General features: G+C 38.6%; 2 protein-coding genes across 6 annotated transcripts; both read left to right on the top strand.

Annotated features, from left to right (window-relative positions):
- The first annotated feature begins 103 nt into the window (after nt 1-103).
- Nucleotides 104-11,673, top strand: LOC121369029 (protein rolling stone-like). 4 transcript variants are annotated; one of them, XM_041493838.1, is made up of 5 exons: nt 104-235; nt 3,158-3,324; nt 6,060-6,291; nt 9,623-9,739; nt 10,807-11,673. In XM_041493838.1, the coding sequence occupies exons 2-5, from the start codon at nt 3,166-3,168 to the stop codon at nt 11,202-11,204; spliced, it is 906 nt and encodes a 301-aa protein (XP_041349772.1). In that variant the 5' UTR covers nt 104-235; nt 3,158-3,165; the 3' UTR covers nt 11,205-11,673. The 4 variants fall into 4 exon arrangements, with proteins under 4 accessions (XP_041349772.1, XP_041349773.1, XP_041349774.1 ...); XM_041493839.1 differs by having other exon boundaries at nt 107-235; nt 3,161-3,324; XM_041493840.1 differs by lacking the exon at nt 104-235 and adding an exon at nt 1,011-1,030 and having other exon boundaries at nt 3,161-3,324.
- A 3,169-nt stretch (nt 11,674-14,842) lies between these two features.
- On the top strand, nt 14,843-22,718 carry LOC121392261 (protein rolling stone-like). 2 transcript variants are annotated; one of them, XM_041523566.1, is made up of 4 exons: nt 14,843-15,160; nt 18,751-18,970; nt 19,926-20,036; nt 21,453-22,718. In XM_041523566.1, exons 1-4 carry the CDS (start codon nt 15,071-15,073, stop codon nt 21,815-21,817), a joined length of 786 nt encoding a protein of 261 aa, XP_041379500.1. In that variant the 5' UTR covers nt 14,843-15,070; the 3' UTR covers nt 21,818-22,718. The 2 variants fall into 2 exon arrangements, with proteins under 2 accessions (XP_041379500.1, XP_041379501.1); XM_041523567.1 differs by lacking the exon at nt 14,843-15,160 and adding an exon at nt 16,081-16,262.
- Nucleotides 22,719-25,728: the final 3,010 nt, after the last annotated feature.

Genomic DNA, 25,728 nt, shown 5'->3' with positions numbered 1-25,728 from the left:
GATTTAAAGGTTGCCTAAAAATTAACCAGAAATAACAAAGTTAAAATTAAATGTTCGCTAACGACAAAATAAGATGGAACAAGTGAACGTCACGTGACTGAAGTCGCTGCTATGACGATATAGCAGTTTTATGTATCACGTCGCTGTGTACTAGGCTATGGGACGTAGGCCTAGTTGTGCAGTAATTAACGAAAGGCAGCATTACTTTTTTCTGAGTCACAAGAATCCAACAACTGTAAGTATATTTTATTAAATTACTGACTAACTTTAATTATAAGTTGTTACCGCAAGTATGTTTCGGTTTATGCAAGTATGAATTGAAAGATGAATATTACCACTTTTTGTTTTGATAGCGTCATAGCCCTTGAACTTAGGAGATATGAAAAATTGTTTTCCGGACCTTTTTTGTTTTTGGCAATACGTGAAGATACTGAGATGGAATTTTGTATATAGCTTTATAAATATAATGAACTTCACATACGTTGTTTTCGCTTCCTATTTATTGCACTCGTTTAGGTCAGGTCAGAGTTTAAAGTGCACACTCAGAGCAAGCTCTTGTAGCGCACGCCTGTCCTGGGAGCAGGTGTCGGCCTCAGCCTGCACTCGTTTATTTTGCGCAAGAATATATGCTCTTTCGCAAAATAAACGAGTGCAATAAATAGGAAGCGAAAACAACGTATGTGAAGTTCTGTATTTATTACATACCTTCTTTTATATTTTACAAAAACGGTTAATTTAACGTCATAACAACACTTTGTTAAATCTATGATCAAATCTCCTTTCATGGATTCATTTAACGTTAAGAATCATACTCTGCTTCAGCCTTGTGTAATGTTTCAAATACGATATGACGTCATTTGTAAGTCATTTATGACGTAAGTAAATAACAGGCACTAACTGCAGTAAAAATAAAAAAGGAATTCCCCATTTAAAAGTTCCGGTCCAGATTGTACATATGTGCGATAGGCCTACAGGATAAATTTATCACACGGTTTCAAAAGGCCTTTATCACTATAGTAAGATTGAATAGGTATGTAATGATGTATTTTTACTGATCAACTCAACTTTAAAGGTGATTTACCTCTTTTTAAGGCCATTAAACTTAAATAAATATGTTGGGCTCGGTAGGGGACATGTATTGCTTTAGCAGTACTCTCAGAATGCTTGTTTTACGAGTCTTTGTTCAATAACATATACCGGCCTCGGTGGTGTCGTGGTTAAGCCATCGGAAATAAGGCTAGTAGGTACAGAGTTCGCAGCCCGGTACCGGCTCCCACCCAAGGCGAGTTTTAACGACTCAGTGGGTAGGTGTGAGACCACTACACCCTCTTATATCTCACTAGCCACTAACAACTAAGCCACTGTCCTGGACAGCCAGCCCAGACAACCCCCCCCCCCAAAAAAAAAAAAAAAAAAAAAAAACAAACCCCCAACAAAAACAAACCCGTATCCTACTCGCTTTCGCTCGTAAGATACTTTTTGAAACAACTCGTTGTAAGATAAGTCGTAACTAACGGGCACTCGTGTAGTATTCTCTATATGTTAAGAACGATAAAGATAAGTTGGATGATAACTAGAGGACGGGGCGGGGTTGTGCAGTTGACATCCAGTACCAAAGTGAAAAAAGTGCTCTTATACTTTAGAAATACCCTTTCGATTTTTTTGATTTTTTATTACTGTGCCCTGGCTCTTTTTTTTTACCCTGGGCAGGACGTAGCCCAATGGTAAAGCGTTCGCGTAGTGCGCGGTCGGTCTAGGATCGATACCCGTCGGTGGACCCATTGGGCTATTTGTCGTTCCAGCCTATGCTAAACAACTGGATGTAACAAAGGTCGTGGTATGTACTATCCTGTCTGTGGGATGGTGCATATAAAAGATCCCTTGCTGATAATCCAAAAGAGTAGTCCATGAAGTGGCGACAGCGGGTTTCCTCTCTCAATATCTGTGTGGTCCTTAACCATATAGCTGACGCCATATAACCGTAAATAAAAATGTATTGAGTGCGTCGTTAAATAAAATATTTCCTTCCTTCCTTCTTTTATTACTGTACCCTGACTCTTTTTCTACCCACCCCAGTTAGTTACGTGCGGCCCTGACAGAGGGCCGTGATAAAAACCAAACAATTTAACACAAGTATTCTCCAGCGAGATCACGCAGCATTCTTTCAATAGTGACACCTGTGCCTTTTCGAATAAAAGCTGGTAATAAACTATACGCATTAATGAGCTTTCTGATTACATCGGACTGCTACCTTTATATATTTAAAATGAGATGTTTTAGAAACACGTCTATTACTTTTATGTAGAAGGCCACATTAAAAGGCCGGACCGTAGACCCAAGTAAATATCTGGCACCAACGGTTAATTACACATCCATATACGTCAAACAGCAAAGACCCCAACATACACAGGGAACAAAAGTAGATGCCGTGGAAAACCTCGACACAACCGAGTGACAGTAGTGGAGTTCTTGGCGTGGTTTTAAATATATTGGTCGGCACCTTTAAGGTACTAGAGGCTCTTTGGAAAGTGACCCGAGTTGTAGTTGACACGATGTTTTCTGCCGAAGATCACCCTATAACAGCGACTAAAGGTACACAATCCTTTATATATGTCTATCTATATACATGTATATAGATAGATAGGTATTACATTGAATTTATTCAGGGGGCCAGAGCCAATGACAATATGAATATATATATATATATATATATATATATATATATATATATATATATATATGTCTGTGTGTGTGTGTATGCGCGTGCGTGCGTGCGTGTGCGTGCGTGTGCGTGTGCATGTGTGTGTGTGTGTGTAGATATACATGTATATAGATAGATATATATAACATTGAATTTATTCAGAGGACCAGAGCCAATGAAAATGGAAAAAGATGTAATTTAGAATGATATATTTTCTGAACCGGGGACATGTCTAGGGTTTATATTAAATTGATACCCCACCCTCAAGTGCAGTTGGGTGAATGTTCAGTTCTAACCTATGATTTGTGACTGAAGTTAATATAACTGGGTGTTGGTGGTGTGTGTAGGGGTGGGATGGGGCACAGCCTAGTGGTAAAGTGAAAATCGTACATATAAAAAGCCAGCCTTAGTTGAAATTTTTCGACTATATCATTTTGACATGACGTTACTGTACAGCAGACTGTATGGCCTCGACTAGCAACGATTCGCCGAACGTGGCAACGCCATTGATCAACAAGGACGACGACGACGCCGAGACTTGTGGCAGCTGCATCGCCGCAGAGTACCGAGTACGCAACTTCCGGCTGGAGTACAGCTACCCGGGAGCCTTTGCGCAATCTCAGGTGAACATCCATCTTTGTTGGCGGGGGTTGATGGGTAGGAGGGTGGACATTTAGCTCAGTCAGTACAGAGCTCGCCTGAGGAGTTGGATCGTAGGCTCAAACCCTCTCGGTGGACCCAATGGGATTTTTCGCTGTCCAAAACCCCGATTCATATGGACCATATTACACACGCATGTATTTTTACATAGGTATGTAATTTTACACATATTTGTATTTTGTTCATATGAACGCAAATACACACCTAAATAATTTTGCTTAGTATCTAAATTTATACCAAGTCAGAAGGTAGTGTAAATGTATTTTTACATAATGTGTAAATTAACGACATATCTATTTACGTCATATGAACGCATATAACAAATTTACACAGGTAAACAAATATACTAGCCTATTGATAATAACTGAAGTTCCGTGCATTTTTCAAGTTTTTGCTGGTTTCATCAGCCATGGTAATAGTGGGTATGCTTTATCACCAAGAAGGACAGCAGACATTTTACTCTGTGTCCCTACTACATGTAGAGAGAGAGAGAGAGAGAGAGAGAGAGAGAGAGAGAGAGAGAGAGAGAGAGAGAGAGAGAGAGAGAGAGAGAGAGAGAGATAGAGAGAGTAGAGTGTGTGTGTGTGTGTGTGTGTGTGTGTGTGTGTGTGATTGATGAAACACGATAATAAATCTCCGATCTGGCAAAAATCCGGATGTCATGCACATTTCCTGGACAGCCAGCCAACCTAACATGATGTATGTAAAGACTTAACGATAGTCGCATTCGGCGTGTAAGATGAGTGAATACCATCCCATGCGTTTTAGGTAGTAGTCTCCATTATCGTATGTTTGTCTTGTGTTCGATATTTGTGAACCATCAATAGTGCCCCAGCAGTCTGGGAAATCCCTTGTTTCCTGATATCCTTGTATGACGTCTTTCAGTCCATTTTCCTCTTGGAATGTGATGAACTGAGGAGCCAGCTTTTTCTGTATAGTTAAAAGTTAAATTTTGTTTTTGTTTAACGACACCACTAAAGCACATTGAATTATTCATCATTAATTATTGGCTGTTAAACATTTGGTAATGTTAACATATAGTTTTAGAGAGGAAACCTGCTACGTTTCCACTAGTAGCAAGGGATATTTTATATACAGTATCCCACAGACACGATACCATGCTATTCGATGTACCAGTCGTAGTGCACTGGCTGGAACGAGAAATAGCCCAATGGGCCCACCGACGGGAATCGATCCAAGATCGACAGCACATCAAGTGAGCGCTTTACCATTGGGCTACGTTCCACCCCTTTTTCTGTACAGCTTGACTTACCATGTGAACACAATCAGTTGATTTAACGATCCCAAACAAATTTGTCACAGTTCTCCATTGCGACTTCTTTTTCTTCTGAAAGCAAAGGTTTGTTTTAATTAACGACACCACTAGAGCACATTGATTTATTAATCATCGGCTATTGGATGTCAGTCATATGGTCATTTTTGAGTCATAGAGAGGAAACCAGCTACATTTTTTCATTAGTACAAGGGATCTTTTATATGCACCATCCCACAGACAGTACAGCACATACCACGGTCTTTGATATACCAGTCGTGGTGCACTGGCTGGAACGAGAAATAGCCCAATGGGCCCACCGACGGAAATCGATCCCAAACCGACCGCGCATCAAGCGAGCGCTTTACCACTGGGCTACGTCCTGCCCCTTCTGAAAGCAAGTAATGTGTTTAAGCTGCTGTGATGATCCAGTTCGAGGTGTAAGAGATTTGATCAATGTGGTATTAATACGATACTCTGTTAAAACTAGTCCGCATGGATAATGTGTTTAAGCTGCTGTGATGATCCAGTTCGAGGTGTAAGAGATTTGATCAATGTGGTATTAATACGATACTCTGTTAAAACTAGTCCGCATGGATAATGCGTTTAAGCTGCTGTGATGATCCAGTTCGAGGTGTAAGAGATTTTGATCAATGTGGTATTAATACGATACTCTGTTAAAACTAGTCCGCATGGATAATGTGTTTAAGCTGCTGTGATGATCCAGTTCGAGGTGTTAGAGATTTTGATCAATGTGGTATTAATACTATACTCTGTTAAAACTAGTCCGCATGGATAATGTGTTTAAGCTGCTGTGATGATCCAGTTCGAGGTGTAAGAGATTTGATCAATGTGGTATTAATACGATACTCTGTTAAAACTAGTCCGCATGGATAATGTGTTTAAGCTTCTGTGATGATCCAGTTCGAGGTGTGAGAGATTTTTGATCAATGTGGTATTAATACGATACTCTGTTAAAACTAGTCCGCATTGACGCATTGTAAATATACATTTACACACAGGCATAAATTTGTACCGTTGTAATTTTGCACACGTGTATTTGTTTGCGTCCATATGAACAGGGCTTAAGTTTATTCTTTATTTTTCAGTAGCATCCCACGATTACCATTTAAAAGGCCGTGACATGTCATGTCTGTTTGAAGTACAAATGGAAATATGTAGCGGATTTTGTCTGACAAAGATTAATTAATTATTGTGCTCTAGTAGTGTCGTTAAACAAAAACAAACCTATAACAAAATATGTATATATGTAGTTCGTGTTTTCTATAATAATACCAGTCTTAGTATCTTATTCTGTTTATATTATTACATTTTGACTACCATTTTCTAGTATATTATATTACACTATTATACAGCACAATTACTTTACATTGAATAATTTTACCTCGTTTTTTCCCCCAATAGTGTGGCAACCAGATATGGTATATTGTATGGAAGGTGTTCGGGGTCATTTTCACCGTTTCTATAACTGCCATCTCCATTGCTTTGGCCAGTAGCCATGTCGAGACATCGGCGGATAGTGCGAAGTGGCTCATATACCAATCCAACTGGAGTCTGCTAATGTTGACGGCAAGCGCTGTCGTCGAGTTTGTTATCGCCGTCCACGTGCAACAACACAGGCAGCATCTAATCACAGGTGAAATCTCGTGCAGCAACCTTTACTTACAGTCCGATCGCATCAAAATGGAGTTTAGAAATTGGAATGTAACTCCAGCTCAGTATTGAATAATAATTAAACACGTCTAAAAACATATTAATATGTAAGTTTTAAACCCATACCAACTATCATACAAAAAACCCCAACAACAACTCAACAAGACATTAAATGTATTTAATTAATTAATTAATTAATTTATTTTATTTATTTTTTAATAAAATATTCCTATGCAAATTAAAAGGTTCCTTAACGAATTAGCATCAAATTATATATTTACACCTGGAAAAAAGTTGAGCACCCCCTAAAATATTTGGGAAAATATATGCACTATTATTATAAATTGAAATGGTTTCAAATGATATGGCATAAACAACCTTCCATATACACAAATATAAAATTAATTTTGTTCTGTGTCACCAAAACGCGCCTATAGCCTCTATTAGAAATTAGCAAGGAAAATAGACACAGATACGTCCCCTAACCGCTCTCCAGTTCCGACGCGTTCCAGTAACAGCAAGAATGGCCGATGACCACAGTTGTTTGTAAATCTTCAGCTGAGATTTATGCATATCAGGACCCTTGCATCATAAATATCCCCATCTATGCTATAAAAATAAAGAATGATACAGGTAAAAATTAAGTTGATGAAATTGCGTTTTGTTATAATTGACTATGTGTTAAATATAGGAGATTAATCTAGCGAGCTGTCACTCACCCTAATTATTTTGGTTTTCTTGCATGGGAATGTTGATTTTTTTTTAAAGCTGCAATCTCGCGTCACATTAATTATCATAATTGTATTTAAACATACAAACACACCTACAGTTATAATGAATTGTGTGTGACAATAACACAGTTGTAATAGTTCAATAATAGAAACATGTTTATAGTGCTTCCCACGGAGAACGCATTTTTTCATGCTATGGAATTTACTACAAGTTGTTTATTTCTGAACCAATTGTTTTCTAAATTATACACAACATATAGCCTATGTTTGTTATTTCCAAAATACTTTTATTTTAATTTTTACGTCAAACCAAACTGAAATGATTTACATTTACAAAAACAACAACAACAACAACATTGTACGAGGATGGGACGGACTATATACAATATTCCGATCAGAACAGTCCCCACCATCACGTGCTATATTATGTTGTTGTTGGTTTTTTTCAATGTATTTATGTGGACACATGACCCGACCACTCCCTTAAAACCACCACTAGCCAGTCTAGACACGCGCCTGTTTGACTAAATATTTTGTTTGCTGCAAATTAATTAAGCCTAGATATACATTGCATTATAAAGCGTAAATTTTGCTGTAATAACAGCTAAATATACAGTTTAACCTAAAAACGTATATATATATATAAACCATCGTTGCTGCTACTGGATCAAGAAAAGTGATATACAGCGCCGTAACAGTGACTAACATTAATCAAATTTGTATTATTGGGGGGGGGGGGGGGGGGGGGGGGCTTTCATTTAACTACGGTGTAGATCGTAATTAATAATGCAACTAGCGGTACAGAAAATCGCAGCTAGTCATTTAGTCAAATTAATGTACACGTCCGTTCGTTCATCGTGATATATACACAAACATGTATATTAATTGCAAATATCAAAACTTTATTAAGATGCCGTTTTAATGAGCTCCTTTTATTTGGTCTCCCCAAAACGTGGTCGTAAGTAGGCTATTTCTGTTGAGCATACAAATATTGTACATTTTCTTTTCTATAAAAGAAGGAAATTGCATACAATCTGAGAAACAATAATAGAAATAGGGAGCTTTATTAACGTAAAAAAAATAAAGGAACAAGTCGACGACTACTGCACGATTTAGTAGTAACAAAGGGCCTTTGTTGCAAGCGTAAACGCGCCGGAAGTAATTTAGTGGATGTTCGGGCCGCTTAGAGCACATGGAAATCAAGGGCAGATAAGTATGTTTCTAATAGAGGCTATATTTACGTGTGCAAAACATGCTGGTTGCTTTTCTCATAATACAGTATGAAACAGTCTAGTATTTCTGGGTATTAAAACGCATTATGTGTGAGTTTTCACACTTTAATATCAGGCAATGGCAAGACGAAGGATATTAGAAGCGAAAAGATGGCAAATTATAGGGATGCACGCTACCGGTATGTCTTGTAAGGCCATTGGTCGTCAGTTAGGGTTTCACCATTCGGTAATTAGCAGACTTGTCCAAAAGCACAGACAAACTAATCATGTTTAAAGATCGTTCAAGATCAGGACGACCTCGTGTTACAACAGAAATGGATGATCGGAATCTTTGACGTTTAGTGAGGCGAAATCCCTTTTCAACAAGCAATACCCTGAAGCGTCAGTGTCGTCCAAATAGACAGTTATCGTCAAGAACCCTTCGGAATCGACTCAGAGAAACAGGATTAAGATCCAGAAGAGTGATTAAACGACCTCTCTTGACACAAGACCATCAACGGCATCGTTTGGAATGGCATTTAGCACGTTGACGATGGAATCTTAGGAACTGGAGAAAGATCCACTGGACAGATGAAAGTGGATTTCTACTCCACGTAACTGATGGGCGCGTGCGCGTTTGGGGGCAAAACGAAACAGCTTATGCCCCTAGAAACATCCACCCTACAGTCACATTCGGTGGTGGATCAGTAATGGTATGGGCAGGCATTTCTTATGACTGCACGCTTGATATGGTCACTGTTCGAGGCAACCTTAACGGCGACGGATACATCCGCGACATCTTGAAACCCATAGTTGTGCCGCATTTTGATGACCACCCATTGACCAGCAGACCTACCTTCATGGATGACAATGCTCGACCTCACCGTTCTCATGCTGTGAGGGCTTTTCTGGAGAACAACGCGATCACGATCTTACCTTAGCCTGCTAAGAGCCCCGATCCGAACCCTCTGGAACATCTTTGGGACTATCTGGGGCGCCGTATGCAAGCACTAGATCCTGCACCATAAAACCTTGCTCAGTTAGAAGCAGGTTTACATCGTGAGTGGCAGCAAAGACCGCGTGACCGTGCCCTGTAATTCTTGTTTAGGTCTGCCGCACCCCCCATTGGTTCACATAAGGCGTTAAAGCCAATTTTTATTGTGGGAGCGGAGCTGTAATATTGTGGTCGTGTTTTGGGTAAGATTGCGTATGCTAGTGTACTTTGAAATACTGTAGGCTAGCTGCCCTTTTCAAAGTCGCACCCCTACTTTAGAAAAACCTTATCCGATATACTTCAATAAGTTTGTTACATTGTGTGTGTGTAATATTTTGTCAATTTACTTTTTATTATTTTATTTTTTTGTATTTGCAGGAAAACCTGGAAGTCATCAAATGCCCTGGGAGCTGAAACTGTGCTGGGTTCTGTACAACATATCCACCCCTGCCGCTTTTTTCGCAACTATTATCTTCTGGTCCGTGGTGCATACCCGTAAGTCGCCAATAATTTGCATATAAAGTACCATATATAGCATAACATATTTACGTGGAATAGCAGTACAGGAAGGAAGGAAATGTTTTATTTAACGACGTACTAAACACATTTCATTTACGGTTATATAGCGTCGGATATATGGTTAAGGACCACACAGATATTCCGATTAGCAGCAAGGGATCTTTTATATGCACCATCCCATAAACAGGATAGCACATACCACGGCCTTTGGTGACGGGGATCGATGCCAACCGACCGCGCATCAAGCGAGCGCTTTACCACTGGGCTACGTCTCGCCCCCTAGCAGTACAGAGTAAAGTATTAAATAGAGGGTCATCTCCAGGTAAACTAAATAGGACACTCTTTTGTTTTTGTTATTTTTCTACGTGTTAACTACCCTTTGTCCCCACCTCCGTGGTCATGGAGGTGTTATTTATGAACATTATTTTTAAACGTATGTTTAGCACCTAGTGTTTACGGTAGTCAACTTGACATGGGCGCAAAAAAATATCCTTGCGAGGTTCAGCATCAGGAAAGTCCAAAGGTGGCTGTCGGCAGTACAGATCAAAAAAGGAGATGCGATCAGAAGGATCGGGAACTGTTAAAAAGGCATTGCGTGTTATATTATAGATTCCTAGAGCTTCTACTGAACCAGGTGATTGTTGCATCACACACACCCCTTCTCCATTTCAACTTCGTTTCTGCTTTCTAAACCAGTATATCTTTAAAATACATAAATCGACATATATTATCAGAGCAGTACCTAGGATAAAACATATTTAAACAACAAATTCCTCAATCCCATTAGGGCCCGTAGAAACAATATTTGAAGGGGGCATAATTTCTAAAGATGGGGTGGGGCACAGGCCAGATTTTATCATTATTAATTTATTTATATAGAGTTGCATTTAATTTTTTTTACAGTTTCGTCCCTAAGTGATCTGTAGGGAGCCGGCCTAGAAAAATCCTTCATGCATCCGTCCGTATCTTGGATCGACATTTATTTATTTATTTATTATTATTATTATTATTATTATTATTGTTGTTGTTATTTATTCTTGCAGACTCTAGTCACAGTTTTCTCTACCTCAGTTTGTTGTCTCACGGCCTCAATGCCATCTACGCCTTACTCAACTTGATCATCACAGCAATACCTTCCAGAATTCTGCACTTCTACCAGCCGCTGGGGTACGCTTTGCTGTACGTCATCTTCACGGCGATCTACCAGCTTTCAGGCGGCACAAACTACCAGTACCAGTCGGCCATTTACCCTGTCTTCGACTGGTACCGTCCCGGTATGACGCTCGGCTTCCTGGCTGCCGTGGTTGTGCTCGTCGTAGCAATGCACGGGTTGGTGTGCATCATCGCCTTCTTACGGGCACTTGTCGTATCCAAGTTCAAAACCGCGCACGAAGTAGAAAAGCCACGGACGGTAGAATCGTACCAGCTGCAGTCACCGTAGACACGATGTCATCAAAAGCTAAAACTGTTAATGATGCAATTTCTGTTTGTTTGTTAAAACCATGTTTTGTTAAAAAGAAGAAGAAAAAACCCCAAACAACATACAATATATACATTAAACACTGTAACAAGTTGAATATTATCTTCGTAAGCTAAGACTATTATTGATTTCCTATGCTCAATCCATCTTAACACTGGCAAAATTATAAACCTGGCATAGTCATGAGGGAAAGCGATCGCGGTTTCTGGCTAAACTGGTTTTTGCGCCTAACGTTAAATAAATGTGCGGCAATAAAAGACGATGGTACCAGTTAAATTATTCGCGAGCGCTCGGCTCTCTGAACACGTCTAGCTCTTTTTTTGTAATATATGTTACAGAAAAATCAATCTCCACTGAGGGGATTTGAACCACAGACTCAGTACAAGATTCCAACGCTCTACCAACTGAGCTAATAGGGAAATTCCCTCCAGCTACTGCCAGTAGGTACACTTTATACCAACATTACTACATATATATTATGAACCAATCAATCTAATTAAAATTAGCTCCAATATTACACGTGGATCTAACAGCAGCCCGTTAGAGCTCATGTCCAGCTGACCTTTCATTCCACCAATCAAAACATTACTTGCAAAATTATGCCAGTGATTTGAGTGTGCGAGTGCGAATAATTTTTAAATGCTCATATACCACTAGAGTTTCGAGCATGTCCGTCCCGGGGCCTGTCTCTGGATAGCCAGGGGCTTGTCCCGGGACAGAAAAAAATTAGCGGACAATTTTGAAATTTACATCCAAAAATTAAATAGTGGGCCTTTAAAATTTTGATGCGCATCTCTAATATAATTAATAAAGAAAATTCTACTATTAAATTTGGTCGCTAGATTAGATCGGGTGGTCAAAAAGAAATTAGATAAGATCGGTGGCTTGACTCAGTGATTTGAAAAGAATTTAAAAACATTCGGGGTTATGCCGAGGGTATACGAAATGATTCGGGTGAATTACGAAGTATGCCGGAAACTAATTTTAATATAAAATTTTATATAAAATTTGCTTCAAGACGAAAAAACAACAAAACCGTGATGGTATAGCCATAAATTCTGTTTATACTAGTGTACAATCCAGAGTTTATTACTGCACTTTCCCCCCTGTTTTTTCAATGTTGAAATAGACCAACAAGTTCGCCTATTGTATAAATAGTCTCGCCCGATATTTTTAGAATTTGTATGCTCCTGAATAACGCTATAAAAGGCGAAGTGTAATTGGTCGATATTTAAATTGTTATTTATAGATGAAATGTCACCTGGACATGGGAGTCCACGCAATGCTGTTAGATCTACTGGTAGACCAGTAGAGCTAATTGTAATCAGATTGTGAACCAATCAAAATATCCGTAACATTTTACACTGTTAATCTTATTTATGACGAATTAAAATAGCAGACCCTAGTTTCAACCCGTGAAAATGGACACTACGGTAATAACTTGGTTAATTTACAAATCTGTAATACATTTAGAGAACGTGACAATAGTGAAACACGAGTGTGTGACGTTGAAACGGGACGGGCGGAACGTAGCTCAGTGGTACAGCGCTCGCCAGATGTGCGATCGATCTAGGATCGATTCCGGTCGGTGGGCCCATTGGGTTATTTCTCTTTCCAGCCAGTGCTCCACAACTGGTGTAACAAAGGCCGTGGTGTGTACTATATTGTCTGTGGGATGGTGAATATAAAAGATCCCTTACTGCTAATCGAAAAGAGTAGCAAATGAAGTGGCGACAGCGGGTTTCCTTTCTCAAAATATGTGTGGTCCTTAACCGTATGTCCGACGCCATATAACCATAAATAAAATGTGTTGAGTGAGTCGTTAAATAAAACGATAAATACAACTCATATTTCCACAGGTTATGATAGTTTCTTTAATACAAAATGGTTTCCACGAATACCTTTTTGTTTGTTGGTTTGCAGTAGGAACAGAACATACGAGGTGCAACTGCAGCATACAGTCTGACACTCATTCCATGGGTGGACCCAGGACATATATATTTTAGTGAGTGGACCACAGCAAAAGGGCACATGCAACAATTCTCTGAAAAGGGCACTTCTATGAATACTAAACTCTAAGCCGTGTTTTAGGGTGAGGGACAGGTCCCTTGGTTCCCTCCGTTTGATCCGCCCTGCGGCCCTGACACCTGATGGTTGTGTGTGTGCATATAAGACTACAGTTCAGACTTCAGAAAACTAAGCGCTGTAATACGTATGGTGTTGTCATGGTCATAGGCCTACCTAGAAGTGTGTGCTTGTGGGGGGAGGGGGGAGGAGGAGGGGGCAAGGGGACCTTTCCCGAAAAAACCCTTCGAAAACGTGTTGTTTTTACTTTAAATGCAAAACCCAATCTGTTGGAAAGCACAAACTTATTGATAAAGCCTATTTTGACACCACCATGTGTGGATGGTGTGAGATAATGCTCCCCTTACATACATTGTTTTTTATAATGTTTGCTGCACTCTGGAGCAATTTGATGCAGTGTTTCGTAATATTTTATTTCATAAATAAAAACCCCAGGCCAAATATTAAGCCGAAGATAGGGAGAAGGTTAACCTAAGTTCAAATTGCAAATCTTTCATCAGTATAGGGCTAGTAACGTGCTCAGGAGACCATGCGCTGATTTACTTACAAAACAATAACCGTGACTTGTGAGAAAGACTTCAACAGACTTTGTCGTGTAAACAAAAAGGAGGGGAGTGACTAATAACTCCACTAATTTAGATTATGGGGAACCTTTAAAGCTATTACCATATTGAGCATTGATAGTTAATTCTTGTGTGGTATTACAAACCCTAACTAACATGCTAAGGGGAGATAAAATCGCTTTCCTTGAACAAGTATCAGGGCAGTAATTGGGAGCCAGAGTGGTAGCTCCCTTTAAACAGGGATGTCTTAATCTCTCTCTCTCCCCTTCCCCCCCCTCTCCCCCCTCTCTCTCACCCCTCCTCTCTCTCACCCTTCATCTCCCTCCCTCCCTCTCCCTCTCCCCCTCTCTCTCTCTGGCTCTCTCTCTCTCTCTCTCTCTCTCTCTCTCTCTCTCTCTCTCTCTCTCTCTGTAGCAGGTTTTCTCTGAAGACTGTGAGTCGAAATTACCAAATGTTTGACATCCACTAGTCGATGATTAATATATCAATGTGCTCTAGTGGTGTCGTTAATCAAAACAAACTTTAACCTATCCTCTTATTATATCCAAGCACATCCATTTAACTATAGGCGCTATACAGCGCTAAAACCAGTTTAGCGAGCGAGAACAAGCCACTGGTGTTAAAAGGTTTTGGAAACTGTTTTGATTGGTATACATAGGTTAATTGGTATTGTTTAAGGTTATAATATAAATATAAATTGTTTCAAGAGATCAACGTGTTGATTTTTACTGTTCAATAAATACTGTGCCATGCCATAAATATGTACAAATTTGTTTAAGTGCAATAAATATTGATGCATCAGATTCATCGACGTTGTTCCATGTTAATAATTTTGGCACTGTTCCATGACCTTATTGTACCATGCCATAAATTGTTTCGAGTAGGCTACATACATCGGATTTACATTGTTCCTAGTAGTAAAACGTGTGCCATGCCCTGGAGTGTTTTCAGTGATATATGTCACAACATGGTCAAAATTCAGAGCAGCATTAACAGGACGAATATGTTCGAACAACATATCTGAACAGAGGGCACTTCGCAATATTTATTGCTGTTATAGTCGATGTCAAATACACGAGGTCATGACAACTAAATATAGCTAGATAGGAGTAAATGCAGTGGGCGTTTGAATTGGTAGTTAAAATTGCTTGTATAACTTAATATTACTGAAGCTTAGACATGAGTAACGCATGTCGTAAACACTTTGCTCTCAGAAATGTATCTTTAGAATATAACGAACCTGCTGATTTTGTCCAGTCTCAGTTCCAGGTAAGTGATTTCATGTTCGCAACTCCACGGGCCTAATTTACTAAACTCTCGCAACTTGGCGATTGATTGATTGATTGATTGAAATATATTTTATTGCTTTAAAAGAAATGGATTAGGAACAAGTTATACAACTTACTAGGCCTCCATAATACACACACGTCACGACAGTAATATATTTGTGCAATTTAAATATGAACAGAAATAAATATTATTGCAAGAGAGAAAGAAAGAATGAAGGAAGACAAAAGATAGAAAGAAAAGAAGCAATAAAAAGTATCTATGTGTTCGATAATCACTTGGCATCTCGCAGTACAATACAAAAAGACGTGAAACGATGATGCGATGATTAATCGAAGTTAAAGAGAGCTTTGTGAATTAGGCTCCAGTGAAATATAATATAATATAATATAATATAATATAATATACATGTAATATACATGTAATATAAGATACATGTAATATAATATAACAATGCTAAGAATCAGTAGCGAATAATTATAATGGGGAAAAAATTGCTTCCCCTCCTGAATCCAGATCTTGACTGTCCTTTCCCCCATAAAATAATAAACGCAAGTACTAAAATATTTGTCTCTACATATTCCCTTTTCACAAATAAAAATATATTGATGGAAAGAATGCACGAATGAATGTTTAACGACACCCCAGCACACACAAAACAACAACCAAGAAACCCGACAAAATTATCGGCTATTGGGGATGTCAAACAAAGGTGTATATATGATGATCAACATCAATGTGCAATTTAAAAATCATTAATAAAAATAGTGTAGACATCTATGAAATAGTCACATTTGTGAACGACACATACCGTAAATTCTTGAATAGAAGCCTGCCTTCAATAGAAGCCTACCTAGTTCTGCTATTCTAGCTTTGTCAGGTTAATGACTGCGTTATACTCGTCACTTCTGTTGTATGACGTCACGTTTTTAACCATATGACGAGAACATCAGGACAAAAAAAAAAAAACATAATGATTTTGAAAAAAAAATAGAAGCCAGCCTTGAATAGAGGCCGAGTCTCTGAGTGTCGCGAAAATGAAAAAAAACAAACAAAAGCCTGAGTTTCTATTCAAGGATTTACGGTACGCATACGCATATTAACATTAAATACAAATACGATATATATATATATATATACATATATATATATATATATATATATATATATATATATATATAAAGAGAGAGAGAGAGAGAGAGAGAGAGAGAGAGAGAGAGAGAGAGAGAGAGAGAGAGAGAGAGAGAGAGAGAGAGAGAGAGAGAGAGAGAGAGGTAGTAAATAAACCAATTTTGCACTAAACTGAATTTGAAAACATTAACACAGATGCTTATAAAACTTGTTTTAAAATTTCCAACAGAAACTGAACATATATGCTGTATTCGCCACTCAAGGAAACCCACGAGAATGTTTCCACCCTTGCCCCACGACGAGGAACAGCACACACAGGGGTGATAGAAAGAAATAAGAAAACACATAAACAGTAGCCCGCATACATTGACTGATATTCGAACCTTCAACTGTAGTATCAGGAAGTTAACTGCGTTACTAACATTCAATAATATAGCATTCACGTTCAGTCACGCATTACATCTCAGTATTATATACAGGGTTGTAAATTAGCAGTCGCCCGGTCGCCACCTTTATTACGAATTTTAGAAAAGTGGTCCGTTGGGCGACCATCGATTTTAGTGTCTGGCGAGTATGGCACTAGTTAAAAAAGAAACACATTGATACTGAATCGAATGTGACAAAAGTCTATGTTGGCGAGAACTACAGATCTGGCAGCAGAAGACAAAGAACATATAAAACATATTAATTTATTGTTTTAAACCCATACCGTATCAAATAACATTTTATTGGGGGTAAAAGTGCAGTGTAAATTAAAACAAAAATTATTTACAAATAACCATAAAACTGCATAGCTTAACTTTGTTTTGTGATACAAGTTTCAAGGCAATTGATGGAACATCCAAGGTAATCTGAATGACACAACCATAATACATGACCAGGGTCGTATCTCTGCACAAAGCATAGTCGAATGGGCATTTGGCAAAATAGGGGATGATTTCATGGATCTCTATCTAGGAGAACAGCCACTCCCGAGGAAATCATTTGCTGGGAATTTCACCCCCCCCCCCCCCTGCATCACCACAAAATTTATCCCATCCCTCTTGCATCGCCACAAAGAGGACTGCCACTCCCATACAGTTTACTAAAGCACGCGCAGTTCTACATTTGGTCTGTACTGCATTATCTATTACCCTGTATTAAAATGAGATTTAATATGTTTAATTTAATGGTACTTTGTAAAGAAACATGTTTGCTTATACTGGATTTCTTTTTCAAATTGTTTTTTTTTTTTTTTGGAGTTAGTATGGGTTTAAAACTTAATGGCATGTTTTTATATGAAGTTTTACTTTATTCATGAAGTTAAACGTCAATTCATCGGTTTTCTTTAACGCAAACGGTTATTATTCAACAAAAAACACTCTGTTTTTAATTTTAGCTGTGCAGTTAAATTCCAATGTGATAATTGGAGGGCTAGTTGAATTTGAGAAGGGCCAGTACGATTTTTCTTCAACTGACCCTGCTGGCGACCTTGGTTTTCATGTTAATTTTCAACCCTGTATACCCAGGCATAACTACTCTAATGGATAATGAAATTTGGTCTCAAATACAACGCATTTCCTCATTTCTTGACATCAGTATAGCTGTCTGGACATTGTGCAAACTCTTAGCGTAATTCCTTTAACTCTAAATATGCAGAAGTCAATTCTATATAAGCAAGATATTTGAATATCCTTTATTGTATTATGTTATTAAATCGGTGTTTTCATATTGGCCTGAGGACAGTTATATATTGGCCCAAGGTAACGCCGGGGACTAATATAGATGGCGGAGGGTCAATACAGCTGTCCGAAGAGCTATGTTTAACAAAGCCAGTGTGAAACCTCCCACTTAGTGACATATTTATTATTCGACTTCTACTGGACTGGTGATGTCCACATTCTTATTACTAAATAGTTATGTATTAGGTTTAAGGCATTAAATTTGAAGTAATATGTTAGAGACACAAGATTTTAATTCAAACCAAAAAACAAAACATGTATGTTTTACGGCTGTTATTCTTTTTTCTCTTTGGCCTAGTAGTTGAAAAATAAGAACAAATGGGGCGGGGGCGTGGAGGTGTATTAAACTCACTCCCAATTTATTCCACACAACAATATCTGGATATGTTTGTAAGTGTATGCATAATGTGTATGTACTTTGGATACATGATATTGTTTAGTTTTTTTCATATTGGCCTGAGGACAGTTATATTGGCCCGAGGTAACGCCGAGGACTAATAAAACTGGGAGATGGCCAATACAGCTGTCCGAAGACCTGTATGTAACAAAGCCAGTGTGAAAACTCCCATTTCGTGACATTTTGATTATTCGAGGATGTGTATATTAAACCGACTTCCTATTTTTTCCCACACAATATCTCAATATGTTTGTATATATATCTGCGTGTGGGTGCAAATTGGATATGCTTGATATTATTTTATCTCTTTGTGTGTATTTCAGTGTGGAAGAAAACTGTATATAGTATGGCGTGCCTTTTGGGCCATGTACCATTTGGCTTCCATTATCGCATGCGCATTCGTCTCCAAAAACATCCATGGGGAGACCGACGTGAAATGGTTTATATACCTCACTAACTGGAGTTATAGCATGCTCACTCTCGACGTACTATTGGAATTTATAGCAGTTGTCTATGTTCGAAAAGCAGACGATATATTATCTGGTATGTAAATTGTATGGCACTAAAGAGACTGTCTTTATTTTGTTTGCAGCCATTGTAATATGTTTCCGGAAAACTAACAATTCATAACACCTTTAAAGGGACCGTCTCGAATTTGCTGCTATTGTTACATGATTGTAAGATGGTTCCCTAAAATAGAACCTTTTTAGCGACTAGAATTACATATTCAATACACTTTCTTGTTTAGAATATCAGTGCCTGTGTTTGCAGACATGTGCTATTATTTGTAGCATTATTATACATATCTATCTATATCTATCTATCTATCTATCTATATATATATATATCGTACGTATGAAATGATAGGGAGGTAAAATCTGATTTGGACAATACGACAACAAGCGCCTTGCTTATACAGATACTGATATTCTAAACAGGAAAATATTTTTCATCTGTAATTATAGTCAGCAAAAATGATGATGGTCGTAAACATCTTACACTGGCTGCAAACTCAGGACTGTCCCTTTGGTAAACATTTAAAAAATGCAAGTTAATAAATAAATAATAAATAAATAAACAAACAAACAAACACACAAACAAATCATTTATAAAAAAATATTTATATATGAAAAAGATACTCAAAGTATTACAACATCCTTTGTCGTGAAGTATTAGTTGGCATGGAAGAAACCTCACACATACACACACGTCAACACATATAATACTCCGTTCTGCTCTCCCTGACTCTAAAGGCTGTTCAGATAAATATAAACAGTATTTTATCACTTGACTGTTCAGTGACGCCATGGTATTTAAACGCTGTTTAGATAACTATTAAAATTATTTTATCAGGTGACTATTCGGTGACGCCGTGGTATTGAAGGGCTGTTTAAATAAATATTAACATTATTTTATCAGGTGAACCGTGAATGTACAGTGACGTCGACGCCGTGGTATTTAAAGGCTGTTTAGATAAATATCAACATTATTTTATCAGGTGACTATACGGTGACGCCGTGGTATTTAAAGGCTGTGTGGGTTGTTTATAACGTCGGCAACTGCAGCGCTGTCCTCGTCACAGTGTTGTACTGGTTTATCCTCTATAAAAGTAAGTGGTTCACTGTAATCTTCAATAATAAGCACTGGTAAGTGCTGACTATATAGAAAGACTAAAGGCATCAAAATTATTATTTTATACCCGATAGGTCTATCGCATTCTCTGCATATATATGTTAAATAAATTACCTCCCAATGTGATAAATGTTAGAACCCTAACACACACACACACACACACACACACACACACACACACACACACATTTACACACTCTCGCACACACACACACCAACACATTTACACACTCACTCACACACATTTACACACACACACACACACACACACATTTACACACTCACTCTCTCTCTCACACACACACATTAATCGCATTTTTCCTTTTTCACCTTATAATTAGCTAATCAGTATGAAATGCGCGGGAACGGCTACCACCCCACCGCCCCCCCCCCCCCCCCCCACCCCGAAAACAAACGAACAACAACATAAAACAAATACACAAACAAAAGAATATTGTTGGATAAAATTACATATTCACACAATTAAATGGCTAAGACAATAGGAGTGCAAAGGAATATTTGTTTAGCGACACCTAAGTCACGGTGTTGACAAAATGTAACAAAAACACAAATTTGTATCTCATTATTGTTGAATTGTCAAGCTCTGTCTTCGAATCATCCATTTATGATCTCTGAATGAATCATATTAATATCAGTACATTACTTATGTTCGTTACGGTGTTGACAGAGAATTAACATACGCAGTGAATCTACCCTGATCATTTGTAAAACACTGAGACTAATGGCACAGTTCATTGATATCACTTGGAAAGATTGTGGGTTTCTCTAATGAATGTCATTATAGTTACAAAATACAGTGAAGAATAATCTTGCAAAATAAACCATAAGTATAATTTTAGCCTGCTAAAACAGAGATTCCATCTTGAAGTCTTTATTAAAAGACTGATTGCTAAAAGACTGATTGCTTATAAAATACTGAATAAAATCGGTTTTGGGTTATTTTGAATTAGGTTTAGTCTCGTGACCCTGATTTGTAACATGATAATTGCAGGTTTTTCACCCTGTTATATCAAACATTTGTTTATAATTTCAGGTACGTTTATGCTAAAAACATTTCTCTGTGTTTCTAATTAAAATTTTATTATTTAAATGATGTTTATCTCAGTCTTCATACTTTTATTAATTTTAGGGATGGCTAACGCAATAATGAATGTAGGGAATGTATTATTATTAATTGTGGTATCAAACCTTCTGAATGTCAATGCAGGCGCCTACGGTCGCTCGCTAGACTGGTTTTAGTATCTATAGGCGTAGGAAGCCAACACGGTATTCGTCCATTTGGACATGTCAAAGTTCTCCAGTTTTCTGCATTTTGTTGTTTAAACACTGATTTTTTAATACGAATATTTGATTTGTTCTTGTGTTCTGGCAGCTGGTGTACCGATAACGACCACGACTGTTGTCGTGCACGCCTTGAATAGCGTCTACGTGATTCTGAACCTGCCCGTCACTGCGGTTCCTGTCGGGATTTACCATTTCTTCCACTCAATGGTAGTCGGGGTTGTCTACGTCATATTTACCATCGTGTATCACGCACTGGGCGGTACCAACAGACACGACAAACCATACATCTACCCTCAGATTGACTGGAACCGTCCTGGGACTGCTGCCATGTATTCAGCAGGGGTGGTGTTTGTGGCGATTCCGCTGATTCATTCATTGATATTTCATGTGTACTTGGCTCGAGTTGCGGTGTATAACCGTTACCAGAGAAGATCCGTAGACATCATGGCTTGATGCAGACTTTTGTACAGGAAGGAATAGCGTGGTTCTTTAACAATATCCTCAACACAATTTAAACTAAGGCTCAGAAGATGGGAGGGAAATCCAGGGGAACTGTCTCCCTAAATATATTCAAGCGCCTCTCTTAATTTATTATTATTATTATTATTATTTTAAAACATTTCATTAGGTTGTCCTTTTTATGTGATGAAAAGGTACCTTTCTAGTTGAATGACCTTTGTTCAGCGTCCTTGGCCTTGACCTCGTGACGTCAAACTGTGAGTCCTCTTAAGGCCCAAAACACTAAAGCTGGGTCTAAAGCGTGCGCTACAACAGCTTGCTCTGAATGTGCACGTAAAGCCCTATGACCTGACCTGACATAAAGCTGGGTCTGGATCTGGCGAGTGTGGCAAAGTCACCGTGCCTGGTGTATTTTGACGTCTGGGTCTGTAACTGTAACTAGTTTTCAATATACATGTCTTTTAACTGCGTTTATATCTTTAAATATATTTTCTTCTGTAAACACTAACAATAATTATGAGAATCCAATTTTGATTAAAATATATCTTTCCTGTTGTTTATTAAGGCAAAAACAAAATGCTTGCACGGGCTCCAGCTACCAGTATAGCAATATGAAAATATAGTGCATGTTCTATGTCGTCTGTTGCCAGATCTGTAGTTTGCACCAGCACAGACGCGGTGTGTTTTGTCACATTCGATTCAGTGTGTTTCATTTTTGACTGATACCATACTCGCCAGACCCAGACCCAGCTCCGGTGTGTTTTGGGCCTAAGCATCACGTGAAGACGCTGACGTACATACCTGAAGGATGGCGTGTATGGGGTGAATGATCTCTGTGGGAGTAAGCGTGGGAAACCATCGATATGTGCGTGCGTGTAATAAAAATTAAAATCATTATAGCTTCCCTAGTTTGGCTGATGTAGTTGATGTATATATTTCTAGTATGAAAAACAAACATGGATGAACTAGCAGCCCCCTTTCAGATGACGTGTATGTGTGTTTGGGGGGGGGGGGGGGGGGGCAATGAAAACCAGATGTAAGCAGTGGCAACTGTGTGCCAACCTTTCAGACAGCGTGAGGTGTGACGTCATAGAAAAACCTGTACGTTTCGAGATGTTTCCACATAAGGTATTGACCTGAGGCTGAGTTAGCGTGGGTACGCTATGATTGGCGTGGGTTGGGACGCTATCGCTGTTAACGAGTAGCATCGTTTTCATCTACGGTTCGATTCACGCTCTTACAGTCTTTGAATGTGTCTCTTTTGGAACATTTGCAACCCAAGATGTCATATTTGTCACTGTTACCACTGCTGCTGCTACTACTGTCCATTCTCAAATATTCCGAAGCCATTTGTAACATATGTCTTCACTCTACAACGCACAGTCGACTGACGAACGACACACAGTTTTAAATCTAATGTTTTTATACATAATACACAGCCATGTCCAGGCTTGTTCTAGGGTTTTCCTATGACGTCAAAACTATGATCAGGTCTGCTTGGTCAGTGTAGGATTAATCCCCATCGGTAGGCCCAAGTGAAGTTAAAATATTTGGACTCCCCGATTAAAAGAACAGGCTTTTACACAGCTGAAGACATGATTACACAAAAGACAAAGGAGACCAAAGACAACAGTAGATGAACCGAATAGTAAAGACAAACCAGAAATGTTGTAAAAATGCAATTTTCTTCATTCATTTTTTCTGGGGCGGAATTTAGCTCAGTCGGTTGAGTGCTCGCTTCAGATGCTTGCGTCGCAGGATCGAACCACCTCGGTGGATCCATTCAACTGATTGGTTTTTTTCTTCGTTCCAACCAGTGCACCACAACTGATCAAATGCCGTGGTATGTGCTTTCCTGTCTGTGGGAAAATGCATATAAAAGACCCCTTGCTGCATAGGGAAATGTAGCGGGTTTCCTCTGACGACTACGATTTAGAATTACAAAATGTTTGACATCCAATAGCTGATGATTAATTAATCAGTGTGCTCTAGTGGTTTCTTTTCTTGTTGTTCTTCTCTTCATCAATTCCATGTTCCAAGTCTCCAATACATCCTAATTTATGTAATGATGATGGACGATAGCCGAAAACGGAACTAAATTTTATATCAAACACCACAACAGCAATAAAGAAATAAAACTAAACAAACAAAACAAACAAGACAAAACAAAACAAACTGTTGCAAACAAACAAAATGAATAAACTAAGAGAAAGCAATCGTAAATTGTGAACAAAACAGACTGTAACAAAAACAAATAATGAGAACTGAATAAAGTAACAGAAAACAGTAACAAGAACTGAACGGACTAAGATAAATAAACAATGCGAACTGAACAAACAGTAACAGAAACCAATGATGGGAACAAAACAAATTAACAGAAGTAAACAATGTGAAATGAGACATGAATTAACTGTAGCAAAAACCAGTGAAGTGAAGTGAACAAACTAACAAAAATCAATCACAAGAACTTAAAACAATAATAATAATAAATAAATAAAAATAAACTAAACCAAAAATGATAACTGAATAAACTAATGAAATTTTTTTTCTTCTTATAACTACATTCCCTGGAATATTTTTATTATTTAAGCATATAGAACAGAAAATCCAATTGCGTTTGGTGCATATATGACGCCGCACTCCGCATTGGTTTCACTACGCTGGCTTATCCAGGTCAAAAACAAAGCCATGATTTTGAAAGTGGAACACTTTTGACGGGCTCGTACCGATCTCGGTTTTCATTGGCTTATCACAAGTATAGAATTCCCCAACAAGAGATCACGTGAGATTTCGCAATTTTTGAACAAATTTAACTGTCTTGATTGAGGGGTCGTCTCATATCTCCAAAACATATATATATCCATAGAGGTATGGTACAACGCCTTTCCAGGGGTCGTTGAGTGGGGAATTTGCCTTGAAATTTTGACAGTGGCCAGCTGTTGGCATACGCGTTACATGTAAGGGGGTGTTACTAATTACGTAACGCTCTAGGGGTAGAGGAAGAGGGTACTGTGTTCGATTTACGTAACATTTTTCAAGACTATATGTTATTTTTATTCATTACTTAGACCTAAAAAGGTGCTTTTTTTGGAAATGCGCGGTCAGTCTAGGATCGATCCTCATCGGCGGGTATACAAAAAGACCATGGTATGTGATATCCTGTCTGTGGGATGGTATATATAAACAGTTCCTTGCTAGGCGCGTGTGCAGGGATTTCAGCGGGGTTGGGGTTATAGACTGTGTTAAGCGAAGTTTATATGGGGCCATGCTCCCCCAAAACATACATTTCAATTTTGTTTAAGCTTGGGAAAGTAAGGTTTTCGACCTCCAATACCCTCCCCCTGCACATGCACCCGATTCCTCTCTAAGATTATATGTAAAAATTATCAAATGTTAGACATCCAACAGCAGATGGAAGGAAGGATAGGATATGTTTTATTTAACGACACACTCAACACATTTTATTTACGGTTATATGGCGTCAGACATATGGTTAAAGACCACACAGATTTTGAGAGGAAACCCGCTGTCGCCACTACATGGGCTACTCTTTCTGATTAACAACAAGGGATCTTTTATTTGCGCTTCCCACAGGCAGGATAGCACAAACCATGGCCTTTGTTGAACCAGTTATAGATCACTGGTCGTGCAAGTGGTTTACACCTACCCATTAAGCCTTGCGGAACACTCACTCAGGGTTTCGAGTCGGTATTTGGATTAAAAATCCCATGCCTCGACTGGGATCCGAACCCAGTACCTACCAGCCTGTAGACCGATGGCCTACTATGACGCCACCGAGGCCGGTAAATAAAATCCGGTTGTATGGGGTCGGATGATTATTAAATCAATATGCTTTACCTTTGATGTCGTTAAACAACCCGTCCCCCCCCCCACCACCCCACCCC

The sequence above is a fragment of the Gigantopelta aegis genome, chromosome 3 (assembly GCF_016097555.1).
Source record: "Gigantopelta aegis isolate Gae_Host chromosome 3, Gae_host_genome, whole genome shotgun sequence".
Taxonomy (NCBI): domain Eukaryota; kingdom Metazoa; phylum Mollusca; class Gastropoda; order Neomphalida; family Peltospiridae; genus Gigantopelta; species Gigantopelta aegis.
Note: the sequence above shows the minus strand (reverse complement) of the source record. Positions and strands in the feature narration are given on the sequence as shown.

Excerpts from the sequence above, each read along its gene's own strand:
- LOC121392261 (XM_041523566.1), top strand. The coding sequence starts at position 15,071 with ATGAGTAACGCATGTCGTAAACACTTTGCTCTCAGAAATGTATCTTTA. Across the intron at positions 15,161-18,750 it reads TTGTCCAGTCTCAGTTCCAG|TGTGGAAGAAAACTGTATAT; the intron begins GTAAGTGATTTC and ends TGTGTATTTCAG. Across the intron at positions 18,971-19,925 it reads AGCAGACGATATATTATCTG|GTGACTATACGGTGACGCCG; the intron begins GTATGTAAATTG and ends TTATTTTATCAG.
- LOC121369029 (XM_041493837.1), top strand. The coding sequence starts at position 2,424 with ATGCCGTGGAAAACCTCGACACAACCGAGTGACAGTAGTGGAGTTCTT. Across the intron at positions 2,593-3,160 it reads CCCTATAACAGCGACTAAAG|ACTGTATGGCCTCGACTAGC; the intron begins GTACACAATCCT and ends ACTGTACAGCAG. Across the intron at positions 3,325-6,059 it reads GAGCCTTTGCGCAATCTCAG|TGTGGCAACCAGATATGGTA; the intron begins GTGAACATCCAT and ends TTCCCCCAATAG.